Genomic DNA, 24785 nt, shown 5'->3' on the forward strand with positions numbered 1-24785 from the left:
GTCCTCCCAGGCTTATTGCAGCGTTATTCTCAATAGGGTACTGAAACCTCCCTGCCTGTCACGGGACAATGGATAAAAGCTACCGATAGAGATGTGAGGAAGAAGCGTGTCCTTCATTGACGCCTGTGCGCTTTTCCCTGGAGGTCATAAGCTAAGAGAGAATCCAATGGAAAGACACTGATTGTAACGTTCATGCAGGTCCAAGGCAGCCAAACTATAAAGGGGCAGTGGTCACTGGCAGGTGGGGACGGGGAGAGAGGTTCCAGGGACACGTGTGCAGCTAGTAAGTCCTGGAGAGCTGATAGCGCAGTGCAGTGAACACAGACAGCAATGCTGTATGAAAACCATCAAGATTCCTGAGAGCGAGATCTTATTCCCACCACACAAAAGAAGAAATGGCGGACTTCCCTGGTGATGCAGTGGCTAAAGACTCCACTCTCCCAATGCAGGCGCCCTGAGTTAGATCCCTGGTCAGGGAACTAAGATCCTGAGTGCCTCAGCTAAGACCTGTCAGGCAAATAGTCTCAAATAAACATTTAAAAAGCAACGACAACTCTGATGCAATGAAGTGCTAACCGATGCCACCCCCGTAGGCGAGCATACACCGTGTTCAGACCATCAGATCAATGTGCAGTGCACCTTGGTCTTGAATGTTGGGTGTCAGGTATGTTCCAATTAAAGCCACAGTTTTTATTTTAAAAAATGCATGCTCTTTGTCAAGATGAGGAAATTCCCCATCTGTTCCCATTTTTCTGAGAGTTTCTATCATCGAAAGTGTGCTGGACTTTGTCAGATCTTTCTGCTTCAACCGGTGTGACACATTAGTTTATTGGTATGGCGGATCACTTTAGTCGATTTTTCACTTGAGCCGATTTTTGAATATTGACCCAGCCTTGCATCCCCAAAATACCCCACAGTCATAGCTTATAAATCTTTTCACATATTGCTCAATTCTGTTTGCCAATACTTGGTTAAAGATTGATTTCATCTCTGTTTTCTTGCATCCATATCTTTAGCGAGTTATTGGTCTATACTTTTCTTTTTGGGAGTGCCTTTGTCTGGCTTTGGTATCAGGATAACACTAATTTCATAAAATAAATTGGTGAGTGTTTCTTTTCCACTTCTGTTTCCTGGAAGAATTATATGGAATTAATTTTTCTTTAAACTTTTAGCAGAATTTGCCTATGATACCATCTGGCCTAGAGATTTCCTTCTGGGGAGATTTAAAATCACAAGTGCAATCCCCTTAATTGCTCCAGGACTGTTGAATTCTCTCTTCCGTGGGGAGTCCGCCGTGGTAGCTTGTGTTTTCCAGGAAGTGGTCTGTTTCCATCCGAGTCGTCGGGCTGACTTACACTGTCAGGCAGTTTGAATAAACAGTCCGTTCTTCCTCGTGCACTTGGGGATGTGTGTGGCATCTGTCCATCCCTACTTCTGTAATTTGTGATAACTTCTCTTGTCAGTCTTAATAAGTGTTCATCTTTGACCCCAGCTGTTTATGATCCTAATTCGCCAACTGTCTTCTTAAGTGGCCCCCCACCCCCCACGCCCCACTTCCCAGCCACACGGAAGCCGGGTCCATCCAGTCATTGGATCTGGCTTGCGTTGCCTTAAGTGAAATTGCAGTGAGTGGGGGGCTTTTGCGGTCTTGTCATGGGTCAGGGCTTCCCAGGTGGCGGTAGTGGCAAGGAACCCCGCCTGCCAGTGCAGGGGACGTAAGAGACGAGGGTTCGATCTCTGGGTCGGGAAGATCCCCTGGAGGAGGGCGTGGCAACCCACTCCAGTATTCTTGCCTGGAGAATCCCCATGGACAGAGGAGCCTGGCAGGGTACAGTCCATAGAGTTGCAGAGTCAGACATGACAGAAGCGACTTAGCACACACACGCACAGATTAGGTCTCGGCAAGCAGCAGGTGAGTACTTCACAGTTTTGGAGTGGAACCCACGTGGGAAGACAACACAGTAAGTCAGCCTGCGTGTGCTCCTGTCCGTGTGACGCTGGCTCCTGTCCGTGTGACGCCGGCTGGTAACTGTCACTCTCCTGTGTAAATTCTGCTGCACCCCACAACACGATGCTTCTTTTCAAAAGAAAAAGAGGGACAGGGAAGATGGACAGAGAAGGGACGTGTGGAAGTTTGGGGGGAAGAGTGAGGGGCCCTGAGACCCCGACGTCTCACACGTCCCCGAGTTCCCACACTCCCTCCTCCGCCTGAGGCTTTGCAAACAGGAAGCCGTTTGCAGATAAGGCTGCAGCCCCAGCCTGAGTCGAGTCGCTGGCCGGCCGACAGCCAGGCCACTCGCCCGACGTGCGGGTCTGAGCGCAGACTCAGCCCGGGGCCCAGGGTCCCCGTGGCCACAGTCAGGACGCCCCCTCCGCCTGGTGTGCGCCTCAGGTAGGGACACTGCCAGCCCCTCTGCAGCCTCGGGGCGGGACATGAGAGATGCTGGGGCCACGAGGCGTGGCTGCTGGGGGGCACCGAGGGTACTGGGTGCGGGGCGGAGCGGTCTGCTCCAGGTCGGGCTGTCGCAGGGACCAAGGCCGGGTTCATGGTGGAGACTGCCTGGAGCCGACCAAGGAGAAGCACAAGCCCTGCCGCACTGCCTCCAGGCGGGGAGAAGCAGCTTTTCCTGAGTCCCAGCCGGGTCCGTGCCCCACAGGAGGGGCGCCCCGGGGAACTGCTCCTCTTTCAGCTCAGTTCAGTCGCTCAGGCGTGTCTGGCTCTTTGCGGCCCCATGAACCGCAGCACAGCAGGCCTCCCTGTCCGTCACCACCTCCCGGAGTTCACCCAAACTCACGTCCGCCCAGCAGCTCTGGGTGGGACTCAGTGACGGGAGTCTGGAGGGGCTGCAGAAGGCAACTGTCGGGGCAAATCGGGTCCCCGTGTGTCGGGTCCTTTTATGATCGGGGGGGGGTCGTCCCGCCTCCAGCACTGGGCTGTGCAGCGCCGCAGGGGCAGCCCCCCCCAGCCGCCTGCCTGCGGGCTGAAGCTGCGCCGCAGTCCTGAAGCTGCAAGCAGACGTCTGGGAGCCGCTGAGTGTGTGTAACTGGGTTTTCGGTTTGATGGGAAACGTGTTGCCCTGGGTGTGAGCAGAGCAGCACCCCAAACTTTCACAGCTCCCCAATTTTACTTACGGTCTTGAACAACGTATATGCCAAATAAGAGGACACACAGATAATTCCTGTAAAGTTGGGGAAGGGAGTATGGAAAAGGCCTCTTCCTTTGAGGGTCTTGGTAAGAAGACCGAAAAGATGTGTGCCTTTGGGGTGACGCTGGCCGTGCTGCGGCCGCAGGGGAGGCCTAGTGTCACTGCAGGAGCAACACAGCGAGTGGGGTGCGGTGTCTGCCCCCGAGACCCGCGGCGCTCCCGAGGAACGCGCTGCTCTGCAGGCACTCGAGGTGCCCATAAGGTGCTGGGTCCGCTGTGGGCATTTAATGAAAATGGACAACTGCATGTTTGGCGTGCAGGAAGCCGCATTCTTTTTCATTGCCTGTTTCATTCTTACCAGGTATTTCTCCTAAAAGTTCCAAATTGAATTTCCTTTCCCCTCCGCAAAGCTGCCTCCTTCACGGAGGAGAGGGTCCCAGTCTCGCGGGCTCTGGCCTCCCGGGTCCTGGCTGGGAGATAAGGGTGTTGTTGTTGAAGAGGCGCCAGGAGGAACTGCAGCTTCCTGGTTTATAAAACAAAATTCCTCTTCTAAGAGGGCAGGAAGGAGCCTGAAGGCTGGGAAACAGGCTCCCACCAGGGTCTGCCCACCCCAGCTTCTGCTGGTAGGACCTGCTGGGTGGGTGGGCACAGACGCACAAGTGGGCAGAGGGCCAGGGGATGAGGGAAGGGCTAAGGGGGCTGTCCGCCACCCAGGGTCCTCCTCCCGCTGCTCCCCTTTCTCGAGACCAAGTCGGAGCAGTTGTTGCTGTTCAGTCGCTCAGTCATGTCCAGCTCTTTGCGACCCCATGGACTGCAGCACGCCAGGCCTCCCTGTCCATCACCAATTCCCAGAGTTTACTCAAATTCATGTCCATTGAGTCAGTGATGCCATCCAACCATCTCATCCTGTCGTCCCCTTCTCTTCCCACATTCAATCTTTCCCAGCATCAGGATCTTTTCCAATGAGTCATTTCTTAGCATCAGGTGGCCAAAGTATTGGAGTTTCTCCTTCAGCATCAGTCCTTCCAATGAATATTCAGGACTGATTTCCTTTAGGATGGACTGGTTGGATCTCCTTGCAGTCCAAGGGACTCTCAAGAGTCTTCTCCAACACCACAGTTCAAAATCATCAATTCTTTGGCACTCAGCCTTTTTTATGGTCCAACTCTCATATACATGACTACTGGAAAAACCATAGCTTTGATTATATGGACTTTTGTTGGTAATGTCTCTGCTTTTTAACATGCTATTTAGGTTGGTCAGAGCTTTTCTTCCAAGGAGCAAGCGTGTTTTAAGTGTCAGAGCAACAGGTCTTGCTAAACACCCTGGTAGTCTCCTGACGCAGCTGTTTCTAGTTAGAGAGGATATTCTCATGTACACTTTTGATTAAAACAATCTGAACATGGCCTGCATCCCACAAACACCAATCGGACAGTGTCCATCGATCTGAGCACAAGCCATCTGCCGCTAGAGCGGTGGTTCCCTCTCTCCCCGCCCCAGCCCTCCTGCTGAGATGCCTTCTCATCGATGTAAGGAGATAACAGAAGCCACAGATGCCTGCAGCATCCTGGAGCACAAATGTCGGCTAAGGGCTTCCCTGGTGGCTCAGCAGTAGAGTCCACCTGCAAAGCAGGAAACAAAGGTTCGACCCCTGGGTCAGTCAGGTAGATCCCCTTGAGGAGGAAAAGGCAACCCACTCCAGTATTCTTGCCTGGAGAATCCCATGGACAGAGGAGCCTGGTGGGCTACAATCCATGGGGTCACAAAGAGTCGGACACAACTGAGCAACTAAACAAGCAAAACAGATTTGAGTAAAGCAGGTAAGACCACGCAGCGTGAAGCAGGATCCCATGACTGAGAGCCGGGCACACTAGCCCTGTGCTGTCCAGGAATCCGCCGAGCCGACTTCAGGGCAGGGGGAGCGGGCGGGCTCACAGGTGTGGGGACGTGCCCCTCTGCAGGAGATGGGGCTGGGGCAGGCGCCAGAGACTGGGGTCAGGACACCGTCGTGTGAAGGGGCAGCTCTCCAGCGTTTGGTTTTTGATGCTGAACGCACCTTTGTGTGTGTTGAACCTTAGTTATAAAGAACCAGAAGACAAGAATCTGGAGTAACACCTCCCAGGATAGTCATCGTTGTCACTGCTGGGCAAAGGGGACATCTGGGTGGAGGTTTAAGTTGGCACCCGAGTGAGAAAGAGACAGAGGCAGAGAGAGAGAAGGAGAGAGAGAGGGACGCCCCAGAACGAGGGGAGCGGCCCCAGGCAGGCGGCCTGCACACTGTCACTCACTGTCAGGCTTCCGGAATTCCCGTCACTGTTTATTCCTCCCCCCTCCCTCCAGGAGTCAGCGTCCTGCCAGCCTCACCATGAAGCGGGCTCTGGCTCTGGTGGGCCTGGCCTTCCTCTGTGTGCTCCGGGCTGGGGCCGCTCAGCAGACGGTGGACGATGCCTGCTCTGTGCAGATCCTCGTTCCCGGCCTCAAAGGTACGGTCCCCAGGCCTCCCGGGCAGTGCCGCCCACGTGGCCATCGGTGGGCAGGCGGGTAACCTGGGAAACGCAACCAGGAGGGGGTTCTATGCTTTACACAGAGACCAATTGTTGTAGGAAGAGTCGGCAATTTTAAACGGTCCCTTCTGAATCCCAATAAAATGCACAAATGCACAGAAGTTGGAAGAAAAGCTGGAAGGAGACCCACCGCCGTTTCAGCAGCCGCGCTTCTGAGCACAGAGCCCAGGAGGGCGTGGCGCGCCTGTCTACAGCTCAGCCTCATCCACAGATTAAATACAAAACGGGGGCAGCATCTAGAGTCAGGCGTCTGGGTTTACAAGCACATCTCGAGGGCACTTCTGAGAAGATGCTGTTTCCATCTGCTTCAGGACCATTTCTGCCTCATCCAGATGCGGTGTCTCTGACCTGCGTGCTCCGCAGGCCCCGCAGGGCTTTCTCCCCCACCAGCAGCTGCCCCAGGGACCGGTCGCTTCCTTCAGCAGTGGTCTCTCACCACCTAGCAACGTGCTGCGGGCAGTGATGAGCCACTGAACTGCCAGGAGAAGGCCGGTCGCAGAGAGCTGATCGGCTGTCCCCCCCACCCCTCCCACACGCACAGGCTGGGCGGGTGCAGTGAGCAAACGCGATGGGAGATCTTCCGCAGAGGGGGTGTGCTGGTGAATCTGCCGGGATCCTGCTCGCCAAGGCTCACCTGCCAGCAGGCGGTCGGACGGGCTCCAAGCGGTGGCATGGGATGTCTGGGACCATGGGCGACACGCTGTCACTCGGCAGGCGGTCTGGGTCCCGGGTCTCAGGGGCAGGATGTCTGGGGCCGTGGGTGACACACTGTCACTCAGCGTGCGGTCTGGATCCCGGGTCTCAGGGGCAGCCTCATCTCACACGTGTAGTTTCATGCTAGTCTATCAACATCAAATCGGCAATTCCAGTGGAGAAACTTCCCAGTACGTTTACGAAAGCCCTTGGAAATCTGGGCAGCTGGTTCTTTCTTAGATATCCAGCTGCTGAGGCATAACTGGCAAACAGAAGCTGCAGCAGCTATTTGGGGTGAGCTTTGTGGTACTGGATTCTGCAGGCTCCTTGGGAACCAGCCGCAGAGTCACGCTGACGGACCTGCCCGCACCTCGCCTGGTAACTCTCTGCAGCGTGTTCTGACTCAGAACTGCAGGGCCGCCTGAGAGCCTTCTGGGCTGAGAAGAAGCTGACCGGAAGGGAGGAGAGATTCAGTGTTCTGCGCTTTACGGGGGGGTCGGGGAAGTGAGGGGGCAGCAGGGGAAGGGTGGAGGAGAGATGCTCAGGTCCACATGCATGCGTGCCCCCTGCAGAGCGAGGCTCCGCATCACAGCAGGGCCCACCCCTGAGACGTGGGGCCCTGTGGCGGGGGAGAGGGGGAGCAGGCTCAGCCGGCCCTCACCGCCTGGGTCCCCGGCTCACAGCTCCATCTCTGACCTCACAGGTGCTCTGGGATGCTCCCTGGCTGCAGAAAGCAGGAGGCCCCAGGAGCAGAGAGAGGCCCTTCTGACCCCAGGCCCTTTCATGAGGCTCAGGGTCGTGGGGCAGCTGGGACTTCTCCAGCGCTTGGTGTGTAGAGCATCAGCGTCATACCCAGCTTCAGGGCACAGAGGACTCCCTGCTGCCCCCTGCCCTCTCCAAGTGGCTTCCCAACCACTGGGTGCTCTGGTCACACAGGGAGCCAGGGAAGGGACGAGGGCTCCACCGGCCACACCTGCTCAGAATGTGCCCACAAGAGCCAGTGAAAGCTCTGATGACCGCACATGTGTCAGGAACAGCCTTGGCCAGTGGGGATGGAAGTGAAAACACAATACAGGTCCTGCTCTTAAGGTGAAAGAGGAGGTAAGTGGCCTCCGCTTGTCCATTAGACAAACGCTGGGCCAGGCTCAGCCCACGAGGACCAGCCGGTGCCCGTCTCCTTAGAGAGGAGCCTGGAGGCACAGGGGATCTTAAATGCTGCCGCTTCAGCTGTCCCATGCGGACGCTTCCTCCACCGAGTTACAGGGGCTTCAGGTCCTTCTCAGCACGACTCCAGGCAGCCTTCCCCTGACTGGCACTGTGCTCAAGGTGAGGTCCCTTTGCAGACCCAAAAATAGCAGGCTCTCTTTGCATTTAGAGTAAGAGCCCTTTCCATTATGGCTGGAACAATGGGGTTGCAGGGAGGAGAGCACTAGTGTGTATTAGCAAGCCTGCCACTCAGAGATTTTAAAAGGGCATGGTTATTCTGAAGGTTTTTTCCAATTGATTGGTTCAGTTCAGTTCAGTCACTCAGTCGTGTCCGACTCTTTGCGACCCCATGGACTGCAGCATGCCAGGCCTCCGTGTCCATCACCAGCTCCCGGAGTTTACCCAAACTCATCTCCATTGAATCGGTGATGCCATCCAACCACCTCATCCTCTGTCGTCCCCTTCTCCTCCTGCCTTCAATCTTTCCCAGCATCAGGGTCTTTTCCAACGAGTCAGCTCTTCACATCAGGTGGCCAAAGTACTGGAGTTTCAGATTCAACATCAGTCCTTCCAATAAACACCCAGGACTGATCTCCTTTAGGATGGACTGGTTGGATCTCTTTGCAGTCCAAGGGACTCTCAAGAGTCTTCTCCAACACCATAGTTCCAAAGCATCAATTCTTCGGCGCTCAGCTTTCTTCACAGTCCAACTCTCACATCCAGACATGACCACTGGAAAAAAAATTGATTGGAGGAAGGTTGATAAAACCAGTTAGGTGACTCACACACGCACTTGGGAATTTCGCTCTTCTGAAATGTTGCTCCGGGCCGGTACCGTCTTCTGCAGTCTCCCGGGCCCTTCCTTCCGTTGCTGGGGCACCTCTGCCCTGAGCTTGGCCTGGGGAGGTCTGCCCGCAGACTCGGCATTTGCAGCAGGTGTGGTGAGAGCCGAGCCGCTGTGGTCCTCCCTCGGCGGCTGTGGACTCAGCCTGGCGATGCGCGTCCTGACGGGCATGCCTTCCCGCTCCGGCGGAGTCTCCCCGAGTGCTGTCTAGGCGCGGGAGCTCGCGCACGGTCGGCGAGGTGCGCAGGCGCGGGGCGAGCCGTACGCAAGGACACGTGGTCTTCCCTTCCGTGAGGCTGGAGGACATACGCACACGGCCGCGGGAAATGAGCAAGACAGCGGAGCGTCAGCCTCTGCTGGTCCAGACACTACGAATACCCGTCATTCAGAACCTGATGTAGCAAATCGGCCTCAGATAAGCGCCCGACAGAGACCCGGCTGTGGGGAAAGGCTCCTGCGCTCCCGGGCGTGTGCGCGTTGCCGGATGCGTGTAACGTGTGTAGGCGGGAGGGTCAGGGGTCAGGAAGACAGTCCCCAGACAGCACCCCCAGCCCCACAGGAGCGCAGGCTCTATGCCCCCAGACAGCAGACACCATGAATTCAAGCCCTGCCGAACACCAACAGGGCTTGGAAACCGCCTGTGTTCCTGTAAGCGCGTCTAGGGCACCTCTGCAAGGAGGAGGTCAAGGTCAAAGTCGCAGGACAGGTAGCCACGAGCTTTCCTGCCGCTGAGTCTCGGGGTCTGGGCTGCCTCCCAGGGTGGGTGGGGAGGGGGGTGAGTCTCCAGCGACCCCCAGCACGCCATGTGCACACAAGTCATCCCCTCTTTGTCAGAGATGAGGGAGCCAGGCAAGACAGTCTACATGGCCTGGGATGAGGAGGCCCGCGGACTCCAGGTTCTGGACTCCGCACGGCAGGACCTCGAGGAAGGCTGGGGCCTCCATCCAGAGCTGGGGGAGGCTTGAAGGGCCTGTCTCACAGGTCAGAGACACAGAGCCTTGGGAGAAGGGCGAGGAGGGGGTTTCTGCCTAGACTCGGGAGGAGAGAAACCCCTTGGAGGAGGGAGGTGGGAAGGGGGTTCAGGATGGTGGGGGGAACACGTGTGTACTCGTGGCTGAGTCACGTCAATGTACGGCAGAGATCACCACGATATTGTAAAGTAATTACCCTACAGTTAAATTAATTAGAAAAAAAGAAAGCAGCCCCATGGACCCCGCTCCTCAGGAAGCCTTAACTGTGCTGGGCGATGTCTTATTCCTGTTCCTGTCTCAGCAAGGAGAGTCTGGGGACACGAGGTGACGTTCGGGGCTCTTCAGGCTCTTGCTGACCTTGGATCCTTACTCCCAACCCCTGCTTATCCTCGGAGAAGGGCCCGTGGAAGTGGGTGGATGCAGGGCAGGAGGCGGCGTGACAGGACGCGGTCCTGACGGCTTCCTCTCCCCAAGGAGGGCCTTGGCCGCCTGTCCTCTCCCCAGGGCTTGGTGGTCCCGGGAGGTGTGGCCTGTCTCTGGCCTGTATTCATCCGTGAAGTGGACACGGTTCCCGTATCACATGGGGCTGCAGGGGGCAGGGGCCGAGGTGGTGATGCTATGGAGATGAGTGAAGCAGTGCGTGAGCTCTCAGAGTCCGTCTTAACCGACGAAAGAAAACCTGGTGGGTTTGCTGGTGCTACTTTTCCAGGCTTGTTGAGGCCCCCGTGAGGTCTGGGCTCCCCAGGTGCTCTCAGAAATGCGGACACACTCTCCTCACTGCCCTCCCGCGATGCAGTGGGTGCCCTGGTGGGCGCTTCCCTCCCACAGCCTGGCAGGTCGTCTGGTCCCAGCGCCAGCTGCTCCGGGCTCCCTGCCCGCCGGCCCAGACCCCCCGGCTCACCACTCCTCGCCTGCCCAGGTGGTCCTCTCCCCCGACTCCCGCCTGGGTGCATCCGCCTGCGTCAGCAGGCCTCCGTCAGAAGCCACGTCATCGGGGAGGCCCCTTCTGGTCTCTGTCTAAATTACGGCCTTTTGTTGAAAACCTGCCTCGTCTTATTCTCGTAGCCCACGTCGCCGTTGGGGAGTCTCCATCTGTCTGACCCCCATTCACATGCACGCAGGCTTTAAACGTTCCTTTTGCTTGCGTTGCTTGCGGAATTCTCTCTCTACTCCGGACGCCCTGTGTGCCACTCTTGCACGTCTGAGTGGTTTCCCCCATTTTCTTCTGCTGCTGCTCCGTGGGCGCTCGCATCACGCCCTTCATGACCTTCCCCAGAGCTGCAAAATCACAGCTATGAAGGCTCAAACGTCTGTTCCCCTTTGCTGGAATTCCTGTGTGGTGGGTGTGGGGATTTGTGGGTTTTTTGTTCAACTCCCGACTCGATAACTTCAAAACCGAAACAAAACTTTTCAGCCCTTCATCCGAGTCCTTCTATCTAATCTTTTGTTTCATAAACTGGCCTTGTCATCGGCTGTTCTGTTGCTCAGCCTGTCTATGTGTGTGTTAAGCCACTTCAGTTGTGTCTGACTCTTTGCGACCCCCAAGGACTGTCGCCCTCCAGGCTCCTCTGTCCATGGGATTCTCTGGGCAAGAATACTGGGGTGGGTTGCCATGCCGTCCTCCAGGGCATCTTCCCGACCCGGGGATGGAACCCACGTCTTCCGCATTGGCAGGCAGGTTCTTTTCCACTAGTGTTACCTGGGAAGCCCCGTCTGTAGAGTAACTGGTTTTGGAAATTCATCTGACGCAGAAGATCCCTAGCTGGTCCTTCTTCAGTGCCATTTGCTCCTGTTCCCTCTCATCTTTGCGGGATCCTCTGGGTCTCATTTCAGAGCAGGTTCGGGCTGCCCCCTGAGTCCCGCCTCCTGGGTTGCTCCTTCTCTGTCACGATGCCGGTGGCCCTGCAGAGCCTGCCGATTCCTGGCGGTGACGCCCTGCAGAGCCTGCCGATTCCTGGTGGTGCCTGTCAGCTGGTGCTTCAGGCCGGACTGCCAGTGTTTCTCCCAGCGCCATCGCTGCGACGGTTTCCTCCCTTTTTAAAGAGAGAAAGAAAGTGGAGTCGCTCAGTCATGTCTGACTCTTTGCAACCCCATGGACTGTAGCCTACCGGGCTCCTCCGTCCATGGGATTTTCCAGGCAAGAGCACTGGAGTGGGTTGCCATTCCTTTTTAAAAGATAAAAAATCCCAAGAACTATCCTGCAATTCAAGGGCCCATGTGTGCGCTGCACGTGTCGGTCGCCCTGAGTAGCGGCCCCCAGAGCCGCCAGGGCGGTGACACAGCCCCCCGCCTTCCAGGTCTCCTTGGCGCTCACTTTGCTCGTCTCTTCACACTTTGGGCCAGATGATCGGTTTGGGGAATGTCACTGGGGAGTCGGTAGTCTCAGAGGAGTGGGCCACCCAGTGAAGGTGCACGGGGGCCGTTCAGGCAGGACGGAAGTGCACTCGGACTTGTGCACGCCGGGGAAGGCGTGTCAGCCACAGCCACTCCCGGGAGCAGGGGCAGTGGGAGACTGTGTGAGGCATGATGACTGTGGTGAGGACAGGCTCCCCGTCTCCAGAGAAGGGAGACCCACCTTGCGGGGGGCGAGCGGGTGAAGCGCAGCCTCCTGGAGGGTCCGATGATGAGATGAAACCCCTCCAGGTGGAAGCAGCGTGTGAGAAAGGCCTGGGCTCTGCACACAGGCTTGTGGGGCTTAGAGGCGGGATGTTATTTTTAGGGACCTTTGCTGTCGGTGGTTTTGACTCTCCAGCCAAGGGAGGTGTCCTAACGGGCTCTGTGTTTTAGGAAGGTCGTTCTGGAGCGGAGACCGGGGCGGGCGGGGAAGGCCTGGGTGTTCTGTCAGGACTCACCCCCTCGCTCCCGCCACACCCTGACCTGTTCTGGCACGGTTCTCTGTGACCTGTGCCCTGTCACGAGCTGTGTGAGGGCAGGCTCGTGGTCCACGCGCCCCCAGAGCTGCAGAGACGCGGCTGAGCGTGGGGGCCCCAGAGGGGACCGGGGGAGCTGGCTGGCCTGTGCGCAGTCGGTGGATACTCACTGGCTCAGCTTTGGCCCAGTCTTTGGCTCAGATGGTAAAGAGTCTGCTTGTAATGCAGGAGACCCAGGTTTGACCCCTGGGTCGGGAAGATTCCCTGAAGAAGGAAATGGCAACCCACTCCAGTATTCTTGCCTGGAGAATCCCATGGATGGAGGAGCCTGGTCAGCTACAGTCCATGGAGTTGCAAAGAGTCAGACACAACTGAGCGACTTCTCTGTCTCTTTGTGACCCCATGGACTGTAGCTCAATAGCCTTGGTGAGGGGGATGGAAAACCAGAAATGACTCAGGGCCTGGGGCTTGGCATCCGGGCGAGTCGATGTCTCAACGGCAGGAAAGTCCACAGAAGAGACTACTTCTGGGGGAAACCCTGGGGTCGATTTGGGACATGCCAAGTATGTGGTACCCGGGAGACTCAACAGACAGCCCATTTCCCCTTTTCAGTTTTGAACAAAATAAATGAAACAGAGCCCAGTGACAAGACTGGGCGCCAGCCCTGAGTGTTGTCTGGAGAGGGGCTGGTGCATTGCTGCAAGAAGGGGGTGGGCGAGGACACAGAGTCCTGAGAGCAGACCGGGGAGGGAGACCAGCTAGGAGGGGGTCAGGAAGGGGGGTGAAGCCCCTGGGGGCTGGGCAGGAGGGAGGTCAGGGCCCCGGCTGGAGGCATAGACGTGGAACAGCTTTCTCTGGTTGCCCCGTCCGCACAGAGGCCGGGGCCCAGCGCTTGGCGTGAGGTCCTAACGGCCTGTGCCTTCTTCCGCAGGGGATGCTGGTGAGAAGGGGGACAAAGGCGCCCCAGGACGGCCCGGGAGAGTCGGCCCCACGGGAGAGAAAGGTACCTGCCGCCCCTGGGCCCTGGGGGTGCTGCTGGGGGAGAAGAGGGAGGGGGGTGTGAGTGAGCAGGTGCCCAGAGCACTCTGTAAACAGCGCTCCCAGTCCTGCCTGCCTGGCGCCAAGAAACAAAGTGCCTCCTGGGAGGCACACATCGAGGGACAGCCCAGGGCGTGGAGCTCAGCTCTGGCTGGCCCTCACGTGCCCAGTGATCGTTACACGCAGGTTCAATTATGACGGTGTGCAAACAGTGATGGAAACAGTTACATCGGTGTGCAGGGGAGAGAGGGCACAGATTTGGGTGGGCCATGGTGGAGGGGGGCACTCTATGGCCTCCCATTTATGGCTGATGGACCCTAGTCATTTTTTGGGGGTTCTGAAACCTGAGAATGGAAGTCACTTTGAACCTGTTCCCTCGTTAGTAAAATGGTGTCGTGTAGCCTGCCTCCTGGGCTGGTGCTGAGGTTCACAGGGAAGCAGCTACATGGTGCACGGTGATGTCAGCCAGTGTCCCCTTTAGGGTTCACTTACTGCTGCTGCTTTAAAATTCGCAAAGTCCTTAAAAGCGGTGTGCCGAGTGCTCTGTCAACGCTGGGACACTGGCCTGGGGGCCCACGCCCTGAGATGCTCTGGCCCGTCCCCAGCCAAGCTCTCAACGCTGGCGTCAGGAGAAGGTGCAGCCACACGGGAAAGGCCGTTACGTTTGTCAGCCCATGCCCTGTTTGCTCACTCTTTCGAGGTGTGATTTGCCCATCGTCTCCTTTGGGAGGTGCCATCCTTGACTTTGGCCTATGAAACCCTGGTCCCACCAAGACCTAGAGCGCTTCTGTCACCACTACCCTCCCTCAAGCCCAGGAGCTGCTTTTCATTAATTCTCCCTTTACTTGGAACAGATTAATTCAAAAGTAAACCAACTAAGCTCCTGGCTCAAAGTTCAAAACGTATATTCATTCCCAGGGACTAGCCTCCGTCCTTCCCCACCAGCCACCCTCCCCTCTGACCAACTGTCAGCGTTCTTCATCTTCGCAGAGCGATTTTGGAAGGGCCAGGTGAGCTCTGTTCTTCCCTGCTTCTGTAGGAACAGTTGCAAAATGTATGTACCGTCGTGCGTCTTGTTCTTTCCGCTTGTCCGTGTACTTGGAGATCCGTCCACAGGAGGACACGCGGGTTTGCTCGCTCCCTCCTGACGACCCGGTGTCCGTGCTTTAGCTGACTGGTCTCCCATTACTGCAGGTTTACAGTTTCCTAGCGCCTTGCTGCAGTGAGTCATCTTTAAATGTCATTCCTAATGTGCACGAGTGGAGCTTGAAGATGAATTCCAGGCGTGTAATTGTAGATCGAAATGCTGGTGTCTTTGAAATCTGAGTGGATATCGCCGTTCAAAAGGGTCAAACCTGTTCACCCTTTCTTTCTTATTGAAGCAAAAGGAGGCCATCCGCCATCACCCTCATTGCCTCAGAGAGCTGCCAGCCTGGCAGCAGTGAGAGGCTACGTCAGTGTGCTTTTTAGAAAGAGATGTTCACTTCTCCGGCCACGTGAGGCCTTTGCTGGGACGCGCGGGAGCTCTCGGCGCAGTGCCCGGACTCCTGGTTCCGGCCCGCAGACTTAGTTGCCCCGAGGCACGTGGGATCCTAGTTGTCTGACCAGGAACTTTTTTGTTAGTTGCTGAGTAAGTGTGAGGGATTCCCTGCAGATGTCCAGAATGTCCCATGGGCGTCCAGTCTCCCTGGTTTTGCACTGTTTTCCCCGTGGGGCCCCTTCCTTCCCTTCTCCGCTGGCTCCTGACTGGAGTCTTCCCATCCCATCAAGGACCCGGCCCTTGGAAGGCCCTCAGTCAGTTGTCTGGGAAACATCTGGAAGGAATGCGTCTGAAACCTGTGGGTGGCTTGTCTGAGGGCCTGGGTGACTGTGCGGAGACCCGCCACTCCCCAGGTTCTGGCGGGGGGCGGGGGGTGGTCTGTGGCCCAGGCATCTGGCCGTGCTGGGCTGGGTTCTCCCTGCTGCCCGCCGGGCAGATGCTCTGCCCTGAGATGCCCCTCCAACCAGGAGGACCAGTTGGGCTTATGCAGCTTCAGCTTTGGTTTGGGGGTCAGCCGAGGTGGGTAAGACTAGCGGCCGGTGCCAGGGAGTAGGGTGAGTGGGACCGCAGCACCATGCCCCCGACGTCCTTCTGAGCCCAGCTTCCACGGAGTGCCAGGGCTGCTGCAGGCGGGGGTCTCCCGCTTTGGCTGGCATGACGTGTTGGTGGTGGGGGGCACCCTCTGGTCACACACGGAGTGCCAGGGCTGCTGCAGGCGGGGGTCTCCCACTTTGGCTGGCATGACGTGTTGGTGGGGGGGGCACCCTCTGGTCACACACGGAGCAGCCCCCTTGCTGGGAACTCAAAGCAGCTGCACCAGAAAGTGCCTGCAAGCTGCTGGCTAGCTTTTCTGGAAGAACAAAGACGGCCCTTGCACACGGCAGATCCCCTGCGCCCCGCCCACCGCTGTCGCCTTCCTTCATTGGAACGTGAGTCCTGCCTGCACTCTGCAGGAGCTGCACTTGCTGATACCACCTGCTAAACGCGTGTCATCTCAAGCCCCCAGACACGCAGCTAAGAGGCCGCCCGCCGGCCCCCGAGCGCAGGAGCTGGGGCCCCTCCCGGCCTGGGAGGGTGGAGAGCAATCCCGACCTTGGTGGGCTTTCTGGGTGCTGGAACGCATGCGTCATCCCCGTTAAAAATCGCTGAGGAAGCGGGCTGCCAAGAGCTCTTTCTGCCCTGTCTCCTCTTCAAAGGACCGTGTGAGATCTTCATTAAAATTGATGAGAATCGCCAGCCCACTGCAAGCCCCATCCCCCGTGCGTGGCCAGAGGACAATGTGTGCAGTGCCCGTCTCATTAGCAGAGGGGATGGGCTCCCTGGGAGCCACCACCGCCGGCTCTGGAGGCGTGGAACGACAGGGTCTGAGTGTGTCTAGTGTGTTCCCAGGGCGGGAAAGTTTGCTTTTGTCCTAAAGGACTCGAGAGGAGGCAGGATGAAGGCAGTGGGCTCTTGTTGCAACCAGTCCCCGCCCGCTTGGCAGTCACTTGGCTTTTCTGACTGTGGGTCGCCCTCAAGCAGAGAGCGTGTGAATATGTCAGGGGACCCAGTGGTTCTCGCCTCTTTCTTCTCCAGCAAACCCCACAGAGAGAATATTCCTTGAGGAGCGGCAGGCAGGCCACACCCCGAAGGTCTCGAGAGCGCAGGGTCACACTGCAGGACGTGCTGGGCTCCTGCTCCCAGGTTCCAGCCCAAATGCAGCGAGGCTGACAGGGTTGCAGGGTGTGTGTTTATGTTTGCATGTCTGAATGTGGTGTGCGTGTGCGTGTGCATGTCTGTGTGTTAACATGTGTACGCATGCCTGTATCATGCACACACATGCACAGGCATGTATACGTGCACGTTTGCGTGAATGCATGGGCATGTGTATGTGCGTGCACACGTGACAGGCACACCCATGCATTGTGTGTCATATAGATGTGTGTGTGTACACGTGTGTGTGCACGAGTTCCCCAGCACCAACACTGCCCGCAGCAGCACCCACAGGTGGTGTGTGGGAACCATGCAGGGCAGGGTGCTGGTCGTGCTGGCGAGGGCGACCACTCACTTGGGGCCCAGCTTCCCCCAGGGCCCACCTTCTGCACAGAGGCCCTCTTGTGAGGCCACCAGGCTGGGAGCAGGTGGCCTGCTCCCAACTTTGAGGCCTTGGAGTCACTCCACGATGTGTTAAAATGTAGATTCTGGTGTGTGAGCTGGTGGGCCCAAGGCTCTGTGTGTCTGTGTGGGTCCACGCAGGGTCGAACGACAAGGGGAGTTCAGCCAGGGCCAGGGCCCAAGTTCTGAGCACCCCGCACACGGCTCCTCAGGGGCAGGTGGGCAGTGCCATGTGCCCAGCATCTCAGACCACAAGGAGGACGTTATCACCACATTGTTTGGAGAGAGTCGACTTTGAGGACCCAGATGCAGGGTTGGCTGACCCCCAGCCTTGGCTTGCACAGGTGGCCTCCTGCATCTCCCGCCTTCTCACGCCCCCAAAGCCTCAAGGGTCCCCAAGCCTGGTTCTGGGACCAGGATGCAGACCAGCATCTGCATCACCTGGGAGCTTGTGGGGACACCTCTCCCAGACCTCTGGAGTCCCCCCTGGCGTGGGTCCAGCCATCTGTGGTGACAAGCCCACGGGGGCCTCTCCTGGGATCTGCAGACCCGCAGCGCCTTCGCTCCCCTTGGCCTGGGGCTCCAGGCCCACCTCCATCCCCTGCCCCATGAGCCGCTATGGTCTGATTGTCCATATCTGTACCTGGAGTCTCAGAGCTCCCTGCAGCAGTGATCATATCCCACACTCCTCCAATTGGCTGTGCAATTCATAGATGGGCTGAACGCCAGGGGCTCTGCAGTCATCCTCAGGTTATGGCTTATGTACAACAGCAGGATGTGTGCCAGACCCTGACTGCGTCCTTCAGCAGATGAACCGAATCATTACTTGATCGACTGCTAAGCTGGGAGGTTTTGTGTGTGTGTGTGTGTGGGGAGGCGGGGGAGGAAGCACTTCACCAGATTGTTCCTGATGGAGGCGCTTCCCCTCCAGGCCCCCTGCCAGGCTCCCACCCTCTCCTGTCTGCTTGGGGCGGCAGGGGCTGTCTCAGGGGAGCAGAGGGGTGGACAGGTGGTGTTCTGAGCTGCAGGGGTTTCAGGGAGAAGTGAACCTCAGGTTGTTGGAGGCCTGCACTCTGTCCTCACGTTTTCTAGTTGGAATCTTCTTGGCAAACAGCAGACTCCGGGTGACGGGCCCACGCTCACACCCAGCCTACCCCAATGTGACCCAGGCTCCTCTGCGGTGGTGGGTCTTCTGAGTGAGGCGGCGTGTTCCCCAGGCAGGAGGTCGCTCCCCAGGCTCCAGCGCCCTGCCCCTCTGCAGTGGGGCCCTCGTGCTGGGAACCATCCACCCTGCTCCGCACTGTGGGCGCAAGTCCCTTGACTCTGTGTGTCTGCCCTCCCGTCCGCAGCTGTGTTTGGGCGGGTGGTCTCCGAGACCTCCAGCTGCTCTGAGCGTGGGTCTTCATGGGGCTGCCGGTGGAGCTCAAGTTTAATCTAATTTAGCAGACCCTGCTGGACAATGAGGAAACAGTGTGAAAACCAGCTGAACCACCCCAAGAGACCCCCATGCCTCTCCTGTTACAGCACTCGTTACTGAGGTTAGAGCCGCCTCCTCCAGCAGACACTGAGCTCTGTCTCTCTTGTGTCCCCAGCGTCACGCAGGGCACATGTGTCTGGGGCAGGAGCTCGCCTTGTGGCTGGGCCAGGGACCTAAACCCGGGAACCTGGTCTATGCAATGAACTGCTCCTGTAATAAACAGGAGCGCGTCCGTGCACGCGCTCTGCCCCAGGCCCCTCCTCCTTGTGCGGATCTGAGCCGGCCCTGGTGGACTGAGGGCGTGTTTCCGCCTCCGCTGTGGGTCAGCCCTCAGCCTGTGCTCTGTCCTGTGACCTTGACCTGCTCTGAGCTGGGGCAACATCACAGAGGTAGGACTTGCCTGAGTGCTCGGTCTGAGGCTTGGTTGAGTGGAGGACATAGAGGTGTGCGCGGAGGCCTCCGCTGTTCCGTAGCGTGCAAGACTAAGGGGGTGGGGAATGGTGACAACAGGTGACATGAGGAACCTCTGGGGTCAGTTGACCCCACGACCTTGAAGAGATTGAGAACGGCTACGTATCCGGCCTCCTCGTGTGCATTCGTGGCTGTGTGCGTGTGTGGCTGTGCGCACGTGCGTGCCTGGGTGTGCGTGCGTGTGTGTTCCGGCAGCTGGCGTGCCTACACGTCACCTGTACGCGTTACCCGTGCCTTGGCCGACCGTGATCTTGTTGTTTCTGCAGGAGACATGGGCGACAAAGGACAGAAAGGCGGCGTGGGGCGCCACGGGAAGATCGGCCCCATTGGTTCCAAAGGTATTTTGCTTGCATCTCTGGCTCACGTTCCCTCGCAGGCTCACCGCTGGGCGCTCGGAGAGCAGCTGGTGGGCGTGTTTATTGTGTGTGCTTTACACGTGATCAGGTCTCTCCCTGGTTTTGGGAGCGGTCAGACTTGACTGGTGCCACCAGGCAGGGGTGCCCCCACCCTGCAGGGCCTCCTGATTGTCCCCCGAGCCTGGGCAGCTCGTTCCCAGCACGAGGGCCCCACTGCAGGGGCGGGCCGCTGGAGCCTGGGGAGTGACCTCCTGCCTGGGGAATGCGCCGTCGCACTCAGAAGACCCACCACCGCAGAGGAGCCTGGGCCACGCTGGGGTAGGTTGGGTGTGGGTGCGGGCCGGTCACCCGGAGTCTGCTGTTTGCTAAGAAGAGTCCAACTAGGAAAGGTGAGGACCAAGCTGCCTGGGCTCGGGGGACAATCAGGAGGCCCGTTTGAGCAGTGGAAGAACGGTGTTCTGGACACACTGTATGTCCACCTCCAGCTCGGTGGCTCAAACTTCCTGAGACTGGGGGGCGGCTCCCCATGAGCACAGGGGAAGCAGCATCAGTACCCACCTCATCCCGTTTGACCTGCACGACCCTGGAGGGTGGGCTTAGAAGACGAGGCCCAGGGCAGTCAAGGGGTGGCTCGGCCTCGTGCTCTGCCCCCTCCACCCTCCGTCAGCGAATGATTTCTGAGCCCCTGGCTTATCTGCACCTCTGCTGGGCCTCAGGGCTCATGATGAGGCAGGCAGGCCCCGGTCTCGTGGAGGCCCCCACAGGTCTTATCATGGGTGTTGGTGCCAGGAGACCGAGGCTGGGGGACCTGGAAGGCTGTGGGGGCTCTGCCCAGTGGGCACACTCTCCACACAGTCCTGGCCAAGGAGCCCTTCCTGCCAGGGCCGGGCTGGGCCCAGGGCAGGTCCCTGTGGCCCCCATCAGGAGAGACCACCTAGACCCACTCGTGACTAAAAGCCCCAGATGGGGTGACGGGGCACAGTCCCCGGGCCCCACGCTGGGGACAGGGACTGTCTCTAAAGCGCCTCTGCCCCTAGCAAATCCGCAGGGAGCCTCTGCCCCCGGGGTTCGTCACGGAGCACACAGACGTGTGTGACACAGAGGACGATACGACTGCTTGCAGACAACCTTAAAAAGTGGTGGTAAAACGTTTGTAACATAAGATTCGGCGCTTTCAGCGTCCAGTTCAGCGCCACTGAGTTCCACTGCCGTGTTGTGCGACCACCGCCGCTATATATGTAGTTCCAAATTACTTCCGTTACTCCAAAGAGAAACTCTGTCCTCAGGAAGCAGTAACTCCCCTCTCCCCTCCAGCCCCAGCAGCCGCTTATCCCGGTTCTGTGAACTTGCCCATTTAGATATTTCACATACATGGAGTCACACACCCTTTGTGCTTTTGTATCTTATTTCACTAGTATGATGCTTCCGAGGTTCATCTCCACTGGATCAGGCGTCAGGACCTCCTTCCTTCATAGGCTGAACAATTTTCTGTTGCATGGAAGGACCACACTGTACTTGCCCCTTCATCTGCTGGGGGTCGCTGGAGGGGTTTCTGCCTTTCAGCCATTGTGCAAAAGGCAGTGGGTGTTGCTTACGAGTAGGGGTGTACATGCTTGTAACACACAGCGCGTGCTCTGGGTAAATGTTAGAGTCTTACGGGGGACAGCTTGCCCTGGGGGTCCTCAGTGGGCTCAGCTTACCTGAGCTTCCATGTCTCTGAGGCTGCCATGCTGGGTCCTTGTCAGGCTGAACCCTGAGTCATTCTCAGGCTCCCGATGCTGATAAAACAAAGGCATCACTAGGATGGAGCCTGCCGAGCTCTCTCCGTCTCCATCAGACAGAACATGGGTCTCCAAGGATATGCACTTCACTGTCCCTTCACTGCCCCCAGGTCAGCGGAGATGCTTGGGTTCTCTCAGGGGGAAGAAAGATTATACTTTAGGGACATCCCTGTGATTTAAAAATAAATATCCATCGTCTAATTTCAAAGCAGCTAGAAGCTCTGTCTCTGTGGCTTTCTCTGACCCCCTTGTTTCATAAGTTGGCAGAGATGGAGGGTCAGAGTGGCTGAGTGGCATGTCCTGTCCACGGAAGGCTGGCGCCCAGGGGTCCATGGTGACACCTCGCTGCCTCCCAGAGAGGGTCGGGGAGGACCAGTCTCATCTTGACTCTGTTTGGCTGGGTAACCCGTAAGGTCCATTCATCTCTGAGGTCACATGTTCTTGCTGTGATGAGGGCCTCAGACAGGACTGGCACTGAGCCTAAGATTTCCTGAGGTGATGGATGTCCTAGGAAACGTGCTGGCTTTCCAGGATCGACGTGATGCTTGTCTGGTAACCTCTAAGTCCTGTGCTGTGTGTGTGTTCCCGCTCATGTAAGCAGAGCCTGGAGAAGCCATCATCGACAGACTGTGCCTCCCTACAGTTCACTGCGGGAGGAGGGACCGGGAGGAACCCCAGGGCACTGCCCGTGGAAGAATGAACGCTGTCACCTGGACAGTCTGATGGAACATGCCCCAGCTCTGCTTGGTGACTTTGGCCTTGCTTCTCTTTTGCAGGTGAAAAAGGAGATTCTGGTGACATAGGACCCCCTGGCCCTAACGGAGAGCCAGGTATGGCATAAAGCGTCCAAGGATTTCTCAAACCTGTGTTAAAACTGCACTTTTAAAACGTATAAATCATGACAGCATGCTGCAAGGGGCTGGAAAGCAGCACACGAACCTGCCCTCCCCTCCCCGGGCGTCGCTGCCTCTGTGGACTCCTCCAGTGTTCCGTTTCCTCCCGCCTGAACGTGTCCGTGTCCTGCTTAGGGCCGTGGTCTGCCTGCCGACTGCATGTGGCCCCAGCTCCTCATTCGGCTCAGACACAGGGGTCCTAAAGACCCCTAAAGGCGTCCTTCCCTGATGCGTCTCTGGGGAGCCCACTTGCTCTGAGCGCCTGGCTTCTCTGAAAAGCATGTCTGTGCCTCCTGGGTCTGCTCTTTCTGGAGTCCTGCAGCAGACTCCCCAGGGGACCCCAGCCCAGCTCGTCCCTGCCGGCCACCCCTCCTGGGGGCCGCGGAGGCCCGGCTGCGGGCAGACCTGTCCTGTCAGTGTCCCGTCGCCCCCACTTGCCCCCTCTCCCCGGAGGAGCCCCTCTGCTGCCTCCCCTTCCTTCTCCAGCGGAGCCGCCTGCCCCACCGCCGGCACTGGCCAGCCCACCGCCCAGCTCGCGCCTCCAGCGTCCCCGCCAGGTTCACGTTGTCCACAGCCCCCCCCACCCCCGCCGGACTGTCCCTGCGGTCCCCTGCCTCGGCTGGCCGCTCAGACCCGTTGCTGAGACCCCCTCCTGGCGGGTCTGCACCTGCGGGTCCTTGTCTGTCCCTCCCGGGTGACACAGGAGACCCCTCACAGACTGGATGAGGGGGGAGCGCGGTGTCCGCGTCCCTGGGGCGGCCCCTGTGCGCGCTGAGGGGCCCGTCGGGTGGACAGCGGGCCCAGCTCTCCAGCTCGGCCCTCAGAGACCTTGAAGACACGTCTCGGAGGAAGTTCCCTCAGAGCGAACCCACCCAGGCGCGGTGGCGCCAGGTGCCCCGGGAGTCCTGCGGCCGGGCGGAGCCTCCGTGGGCGGAGCCTCCGTGGGCGGAGCCGAGTCGCGGGTGGGCGGATGGTGGGCGGAGCCGCGGGTGGGTGGGGCCGCGGGTGGGTGGGCCGAGTCGTGGGTGGGCGGAGCCATGGGTGGGCCTAGCCGCTGGTGGGTGGGCCTAGCCGCTGGTGGGTGGGCCGAGTCGCGGGCAGGTGGGCGGAGCCGGCAGCCCTTTCTGATCTGGAGCGGATGCTGGAGCCAGGCATGTCTCCACGTGCAGCTCGCCCAGGATGCCGTGACAGCCAAGTGGCATCTCGAGAAGGCTCCTTACCCCGTGGAGCTCCTCAGGGCACGAAGATTAGGGTCCTCTCGAGAGTCCGGGAGGAGACACCTAAACTGGAGCGTGGTGGGCCACGCATGTGTGACCAAACATCGCCCAAGGGCTCCAGCCCCACCACGCTTCCCAAACGTCTCGTCTTCTGTCCCCCGCCCCCAAAACACGGTCCAGACATCCTCCCGCGGTGACGGTCTCGACCTCCACTCTCGCCCACCCCGTGTCACTTCTGCACCCCACTGATTCCTTCCCACGGTGACCAGAGCGAGAATGAGAAACTCGGACCTGACCCGGGCGCCCCTGTTGCTGCCCTCCCACCGCTCCTCGCCTTTAGGGTCAAGCCTCACTCGCAGCTTAGACGGCCTGCGTGTCTGCTACATCACGTCGGTGCTTTGGGAAGGAGGCTCATCTCCTAACATGCTGGCCATGGTCTCCATCCGCAGGCATCCCGTGCGAGTGCAGCCAGCTGAGGAAGGCCATCGGGGAGATGGACAACCAGGTCACCCAGCTCACAGCCGAGCTGAAGTTCATAAAGAACGGTACGTGCTTCTGGGCACCTTCCTGCTCCCGGGCCTCCCCCAGCCCTGCCCCGGGAACTGCTGTCTGCGGGGGTGGTTTCCGTGGGCTCGGCCGGGACTCCGTGTCTGTGCACGCTGCACGGTGCGCTGGGTCGGTGTTCCGGGTCGGTGCTCCATTCGGGGACCGCCGGCGCTCACCCCCAGCCCTGTCTTCGCAGCTGTTGCTGGGGTGCGAGAGACGGAGCAGAAGATGTACCTGCTGGTGAAGGAGGAGAAGCGCTACCTGGACGCGCAGCTGGCCTGCCAGGGCCGGGGCGGCACGCTGAGCATGCCCAAGGACGAGGCCGCCAACGCGCTGCTGGCCGCCTACATCACACAGGCCGGCCTGGCCCGCGTCTTCATCGGCATCAACGACCTGGAGAGGGAAGGCGCGTTCGTCTACGCGGACCGCTCGCCCATGCAGACCTTCAGCAAGTGGCGCAGCGGGGAACCCAACAACGCCTACGACGAGGAGGACTGCGTGGAGCTGGTGGCCTCAGGGGGTTGGAACGACGTGGCCTGCCACCTCACCATGCACTTCCTCTGCGAGTTCGACAAGGAGCACATGTAGGGGGCCCTGCCCCGCGGCCCCTGCGTCTCCAGGGCCTGAAAGGAAAGCCAGTGTTTCTGGCTATTATTCCTAAGAACTTAAAGTTTTACAACTTGTAGCCAAAATGTTTGTTATGTAATTATTACTCAGAATTGCTTTTGGCTTTGTCCAGAGTATAAAATGACTTCTTTAATTATTACAGCAGTTAAGTACAAACAATGGTAGGGAGGTCATAAAGGACTATATATGGAAAAGCATTCTCTTACCTTTGATCAGTGCTTCTATAAATTATATTAAAATACAAGTTCCTTTTATTAACCAAGTAGAGACAGCTTTGCTTTGCTGCAAACCCAGATTTCAAGAACAAGAAAAATAAAGGCTCTGAATCTGATTGAATGTGCGGTGTCCTTTCGTCCTCCACGTCCTCACTAGCGGTATTCCTTGTCTGTTCCTGTATCACTGTCACCCCCAAACAGCAACTTGTGACAAGTCATCGGTGTCCCTGAAGGTG

The 24785-nt window shown here is 58.3% G+C and overlaps 1 protein-coding gene across 3 annotated transcripts; it reads left to right on the forward strand.

The window, feature by feature from the left end:
• Positions 1-1805: 1805 nt before the first annotated feature.
• Positions 1806-24665, forward strand: COLEC11 (collectin subfamily member 11). 3 transcript variants are annotated; one of them, XM_042242770.2, is made up of 7 exons: positions 1806-1912; positions 5487-5629; positions 13226-13297; positions 19181-19252; positions 21828-21881; positions 23611-23706; positions 23904-24665. In XM_042242770.2, exons 2-7 carry the CDS (start codon positions 5512-5514, stop codon positions 24293-24295), a joined length of 804 nt encoding a protein of 267 aa, XP_042098704.1. In that variant the 5' UTR covers positions 1806-1912; positions 5487-5511; the 3' UTR covers positions 24296-24665. The 3 variants fall into 3 exon arrangements, with proteins under 3 accessions (XP_042098704.1, XP_004004008.1, XP_042098705.1); XM_004003959.5 differs by lacking the exon at positions 1806-1912 and adding an exon at positions 2267-2392; XM_042242771.1 differs by lacking the exons at positions 1806-1912; positions 19181-19252 and adding an exon at positions 2267-2392.
• Positions 24666-24785: the final 120 nt, after the last annotated feature.

The sequence above is a fragment of the Ovis aries genome, chromosome 2 (assembly GCF_016772045.2).
Source record: "Ovis aries strain OAR_USU_Benz2616 breed Rambouillet chromosome 2, ARS-UI_Ramb_v3.0, whole genome shotgun sequence".
NCBI classification, from domain to species: domain Eukaryota; kingdom Metazoa; phylum Chordata; class Mammalia; order Artiodactyla; family Bovidae; genus Ovis; species Ovis aries.